The sequence below is a fragment of the Physeter macrocephalus genome, unplaced genomic scaffold (assembly GCF_002837175.3).
Source record: "Physeter macrocephalus isolate SW-GA unplaced genomic scaffold, ASM283717v5 random_47, whole genome shotgun sequence".
In the NCBI taxonomy this organism is placed as follows: Eukaryota; Metazoa; Chordata; class Mammalia; order Artiodactyla; family Physeteridae; genus Physeter; species Physeter macrocephalus.
In genome coordinates, this window is record NW_021145346.1 from 142998 (window position 1) to 149060 (window position 6063).

Consider the following 6063-nt stretch of genomic DNA (forward strand, 5'->3'; position numbering starts at 1 on the left):
TAACAACGTTGTGTTAGTTTCAGGTGTACAACAAAGTGACTCGGTTATACGTACACATGTATCTATTGTTTTTCAAATCCTTTTCCCAGTTAGCTTGTTACAGAATATTGAGCAGAGTTCCCTGTGCTATACAGTGGGTCCTTGTTGGTTGTCCATTTTAAATATAGCAGTGTGTACATGTCGACCCCAAACTCCCAACTCCCTAAAAGTTCCCTGACCAGGGACGGAACCCATGCCCCCTGAATTGGGAGGGCAGAGTCTTAACCAATGGACTGCCAGGGAAGTCCCTTCTTCTTCTTCTTCTTTTTTTTTTTTTTTTTGGTAGGATGGTTCAGCACCGACTACACGCAGAAGCCGCACAAGTTATGGAGGATTTAACAGCAAGTCACCCAGACGCCCTCCCTGATCTCATTAATGCACACTACCGTGCTTGGAGGAATATCCATCACCCAGCGCCTGTGAGCAACTGGCCTGTGGTCAGCCGTCAGCTCAGCCTCAGATCTGGTTGATTCAGAACCAGCGTCTTTGAGCCCAAGGGCAAGTAGCTTACCCCCAAGCCTCAGCTTCCTCATCTAGGAATGGGGCACATCAGTCCCCAAGAAAGCTGTCCGTGGGAGTGGGTAATAAACTCCCTCTTTGCCATCCTCCCTCGTTCTCTTGGCCTTACTACTGGCCACAGGCCCTGGCCCGGGCTGTGGGATCTTGGATTCAGAAGCTCTTCACAGCTGCCCACCTCCTGCCCGCCCCGTGCCTGCTGCATGCCCCGAGCCAGCCGCCTGTCTCTGTGCTGCCACGTGTCTTGCTCCCTGACTTCTCGGAGGTGCAGACCTTCCTCCCTTCCCCTCCGTGTGCCTTGGGATGGAGGTAGCAGAGAGAGAACCCTCAGGGTTCCCCTGAAACAGCAGGCTTCCTCTGCAGACCCGAATGTACATGCTTCATAAACTGTAGAGGGATGTGCAAGCCCAAGGCGGCCGCATTTGGGGTTAGAGAATCAGCATAAGCACTGTTTGCTCAAGTAAGTGCTTTTGTTAAAAGCTGATATTTTCCCTTCCAACTTTTCTCGGCCTTTTCTAACTCCCCCACCCCCCCACCCCCTGCCTTGTAGCATCTCCGACACTTGGAGACTCATTTTCCAAACTCAAAGGCTAGAAGTCTAACAACAGTTTTCCTTACTTTATGCTGCTCAGAGAGGGTGAGTGACTAGCCCAAGGTCACACAGCCAGTCTGGGCAGACCTACTTCTGGAGTCCAGGCTCCCTGACTCTGTTCCTTCGAGTGTCCCTTTCTGCTGCATTTCAGGTGGGAATGAAGGGCGTGGAAGTCCTGTTTGTTTCGTTTCCCCGGGTGCTGGCCCAGCTCTTCCCCCTGCCAGGATCGGCTGTCCCCAGCAGCCCTACTCCTCACCCTGGGCCTCGCCTTGCTCCTCAGTGGACACCTCCCTGCCCCCTAACATTCCAGCCCTTCTCGTGCTGCCCACCCATGCGGCAGGACCGGAGGAGGGGGAAGCTGGGACCCCTCTCGGTGCCCCTCCGGGCAGGACTCACCATGGCCAGGGTGCTGACCACTGCTTCTACGGCTGTCACCGCCACCAGCGTCCACGGCAGGAGCCACTTCATGCCTGGAGGTCAGCGGCCAAGACATCTACGGAGCAGCCCAGAGGATCCGGCCACCTCTCGGGGGAGCTGGGCCGAGACTGACCTGGCCCATCAGGAGGGCCAGATATGCCTCTCCCCGCAGCCCTGAGGGGCTTTTATTAAAGCAAGATCTGACGTCAGGGTTAAGGACAAACCCTGCATCTTCCTCTGAAAAAACTTTTCCTGCCTCTCTCTCTCTCTCTTTTTTTCTTTCTTCCCTCTGTCCCCACCTCCAGCCCAAGCTTGGCCAGCCTCCCCGGCTCTGACAGCTCTTAAAGGGAAAGTTACAGGGCTATGATTTCACATCAGGGCGGTAAATTCTCACAGAAGGAGCTGGGGTCATCCTGCCTAGGCATTTCTCAAAGGTGGGGAGGGGGAGATGGTGGGAGGGTACCAGGCAGAGGTGGAGATACAGTTACAGGGGCCAGCGCTGGCAGGGACTTGGAAAGCGCTCCCAGTGGAGAAAATAAACTCCCTTCCATTCCCTCCCGGCTGCCCCTACTTCTGGTTTGCATTTGTCATCTTTCACTCCTCTCTCCCCGGCTGCAAGCAAAGGAGGGTGGCTTTAGTCCACTGATCATGAAATGGTATGAATTCACAAATGAGCTCAGGGCTGGGTCCCTGGTTACCATCATCACCTCCTCTACAAACGAAAGCTCTGGTTTCCAATGTACAGGAGTTCCCGCCCCTGCTTTTAGCCCGAAGCCCTTGGGTACTGGAGCTGTCTCCCCACGTCTGGGCGCTTGTTATCCCTGGTGGGTTGGGGAGCCTGGCCTTCACCCCTTGCTGGACCCTTGCCACACTGGTGAGGGGTCTCCTTTGGAGCCTGGTCTGCCCTCGTCCAGCCCCCTCATCCCCACGTGGACCTCAGCCACAGCCTCCTGACTTGTCCCCCAGCCTCCTGTTCATTACCGTCCACACTTCTCAGAGCCACCAGAACAGTCCTTGGCAAATGGAACCAAGGTGATGGCGCTCTCCTGGCTCCAGCCTCCCAAAGCCTGACCGTCGACTTAGCGTGGCGTTCCCAGTCCTTGCGTGGCCTCCAGGCCAGCAGCCTCCCTCATCTCTTCTCCTTCCATTCTCCCTCCCCTGCACTACACTCGACTTCGGTGGACTCCTTGCTCTTCCTCTCACACCCCAGCAAATTCCCATCTCTGGACCTCAGTGGGAACTCTCTCCCCTGTGGTTTTCATAAGAATTACGCCATCTCTTCCCTTTTACTGTAGCATATACAAGGGGATGCTGAACCATGTGTGGCTGCTTGGAGGTGGTGGCAGGCTTGTGCCTGTGGAGGGAGATTATGACCATAGACACGACCCCCATAAGAGGTGACTCTGATGATCTCTCCATTCATTGACTTAGGGGTGGGCCTCTCACCCAGTTCTGGCCAATGAGACAGAAAGAGGACTCTGCTGGGGGCTCCTAGAAGGGACTCCATTCCTCAGGAGGAGAAAAAACTTCTCTATGCATTCTCTTTTTGCCTTGAGTTCAAAGTTGATGGCTGGAGCTGCAGCAGTCATTTTGTGCATATAAGGCACAAGCTAGAGGACGAAAAGCCAACATGCTGAGGATGGTAGAGCAGATGGAGGGAAAGAATCTGGGTCCTTGGAACTTAAGGTGTTACTGAATTAAACCTGGACCTTCAGACTTCCCACTGTATGAATTAATTTGATGACTTATTGCTTAAGCCATAGATTAAGAGCAATTTGCTCAAATAATCCTAACTAATATACGGGATTTGTAGAAATCATGTATATAAAGTGGCAGTGGGGTACCTGTCACAAAGAAACTGCCCAATAAACATCAATCCTCATTTTCTTCTCATGAACTCACTTGATGCTCTTAAAACAAATTCCATGAGGCAAGCACTGCGGAAAAGTGTCATTAAAGGAATCACCCAAAGTGTTAGGTGCTAATCCAGGTTCAATGACCCTTTGATGAGCACCAGGTATCGTAGAGGCCCTGTACTAAGAGATAGCTCATGACCACAAGGTGGACGGTATTACTACCCCATGTTATGGGGGAGGGGAATCGGGAACTCAGAGATGCCAGGTGATGTCAGGACATGCAGTAAATTAAGGGCAGGAGGGGGGCTGGAACCAAAGTCTTTGAACCCTGACAGCGACTGAACCCTTCCAAGCCGGCTTCACCCGCTAAAGTCCCTCAATGTTCTGTAATAAGAGTAAAGCTGAGCCCAGAGAATGCCAGGATCGCTTTTAGGAAGTCTGATTGCAACAAGCACTTGCATGATCGAAATGCTGGCCCCTTGTGCCTGCCGGTGAACCTCAGATGGCTCAGCTGCCGTTCTTCATTGCCAAGGAAACCTGGAGCGAGCTGACACAGTGAGCCAGGCAGGGCAGTGGGTTAGGAGGGGAAACGCCTGGGGTGCCACCACAGCTCTGCTGCTCACTTGTGGGCCTTGGGCAACCAACAGTCTCTCTGTGCTCAGTTTTGTCTGCTTGAAGGAACAGGAGCCTATTAGTGCCCACCCTGTGTGATTGTCAGGAGGCCCCCCGAGCAGACAATTTGGTGTGTCCCAGCATTTGCGAGTGGAGGAGCCAGGATGGGTCGCAGCCCAGGCTGGTCTGATTGGGTGGCCTTGTGCCCATCCTACGTCAGGGCTTAGGCGTCTTGGCAGACCTCGTGTTGCAGCCTGGGTGTGTGTCTGGGGTCAGCCTTGGTGAGTGCGGGTCCAGGGCCCGGCACTTCCCGCTCATGAGCTGGGCGATCTCTAAGTGACTGGCTGGTGGTGACGGGAACAGTAGCTGCATTTATGGAGCATCTATCGCGCCCCTGGAGACACTTGCCATTTCACTGAATCCTCATCTCAGGTCATCTCATGCCCATTCTACAGATGAGGAAACTGAGGCATGGAGAGATGAAATAACTTTCCCCAGCCATTTGGCTCGCGCATGGCAAAATTGTCATCAGAACTGAGACCTGTGTGACTCCAAAACAATTTTTTTTCCAAGTAGACCAAGCTGTCTCATGAGTGGAACCAATAAGGGAATAAATGCGGGAATGAATGAATACAGTAGCTGGACAGACGGATGGGCTGATGGACAAACGACTGAATGTGTGGGTAGATGACTCCACGGTTAGGAATATTGCATCTCCCAGGTCTCCCCAGGATGGGCTCCCCATTTTCAGTTTTCCGCGTCCGTGTCCCCCTTCTCTGACTACTCTGCCTAACGCTTCAGCTCCATCACCCACCGGCTTCCTTCACCGCCCTGGCCCAAGCACCACTGCTTGTTTGTTCAGCTATTGACTGTCTCCCTCCTGGGCTATGAGATCCACGGGCGAGGCCAGGCCTACATCTGTCTGCCTCTCTAGGCTGAAGCCCAGCAACACGCAGAACCCGGCACAGCATGCGTTAGAGGCAGACTTCAAGTGAAGGGCCAGAGGAATGAAGGAAGCAGACGAATGACGTGGTGATGGGAGGGACGGATTGAGGAAGGCAGGAAGGAAAGAAGGAGGGAGGGAGGGAGGAAATAAAAGGAAGGGAGGCAGAAAAGGAGGAAGGCAGGCAGGCCTAGAGGAAGAGACCAACAAAAGCACGTGTCTTTGCTCCTCAAAGCGCCTGGAGGACTGCGTAGCACATAGTAGGTCTTCAGAGGCCGTTTGTGGAAAGAGGAAGCTCAGGAGTACAGGAAAGACGGGGCTGAGCTGTGTCTAGTTGACAGCAGGAACGTGTGGTGGGGCTGGGTGACAGACTGCATCCCCCAGGCGTGGGGCCCAGGGCCATCGCACAGGGTTATTTATCTCCTCGTCCGTAATTCATCCCTATCTGCGCTGCAGAGGGTTCACGGTGCACTGCCTAGGCCACACAGGGCCCCTCTGAGTCCAGCACCTGCCGCTCCCCCTTCTCCCTCTTTCCCACGCCTCTCCCCACACCCGACAACAGGAGACACATCCCTCAGCAATGTGTATGTATATGGCCTTATAAAGTATGGAGTGGTTGCCAATTTAATAATCGCGCGTAAAGCACTAATGATGGGCTACGCTCTGCTCTGAGAATCTCTCAGGTCGGTGCTCATTTCAGCCCCTCTTTACATTTGGGGAAATCGAGGCACGAGGCGCTAAAGGGCCGCGCAGCAGGTGCCACGGCAGGTACGCAGCAGAGAGCAGATTCCGGGCAGAGAGTGGACACGTGTGAGTTTGTACTCTAGGTAGAGGGCGGGAAGCTCCAGCCCCGTCATTTCTCCTTTTCCCTGGCCTCTTCCAGTTTTCCGCCCTCTCTGGCTACCTCTTCCCAGTGTGTGGCTTCTGCCCGTCGCCCTGGTTTCCCCAGTGTGCGACCTTTGGGTCCTGTTTCATCCCACCCCCCTGGTGAGGGGCCCTCCTGTGACCTCCGACTCCCCACCTTCCAGGCCTGCTGGGGGGTTTCTCTGGGATTTAGGTCTCACCCTTAGCTGTTCCCGTTGCTGATG

At 54.2% G+C, this 6063-nt stretch overlaps 1 protein-coding gene across 2 annotated transcripts in view; it reads right to left on the reverse strand.

Moving 5' to 3' along the window:
* Window positions 1-1743, reverse strand: part of CCN4 (cellular communication network factor 4) — a 35182-nt gene extending 33439 nt beyond the window's left edge. The window contains exon 1 of one of the 2 annotated variants that reach the window (XM_024129411.3): window positions 1544-1743. In XM_024129411.3, coding sequence (XP_023985179.1) covers window positions 1544-1615 — 72 coding nt within the window. In that variant the 5' untranslated portion in view covers window positions 1616-1743. The remainder of the gene's footprint in view (window positions 1-1543) is intronic. The other variant, XM_007106432.4, reaches the window with a different exon arrangement.
* Between the last annotated feature and the right edge of the window lie 4320 nt (window positions 1744-6063).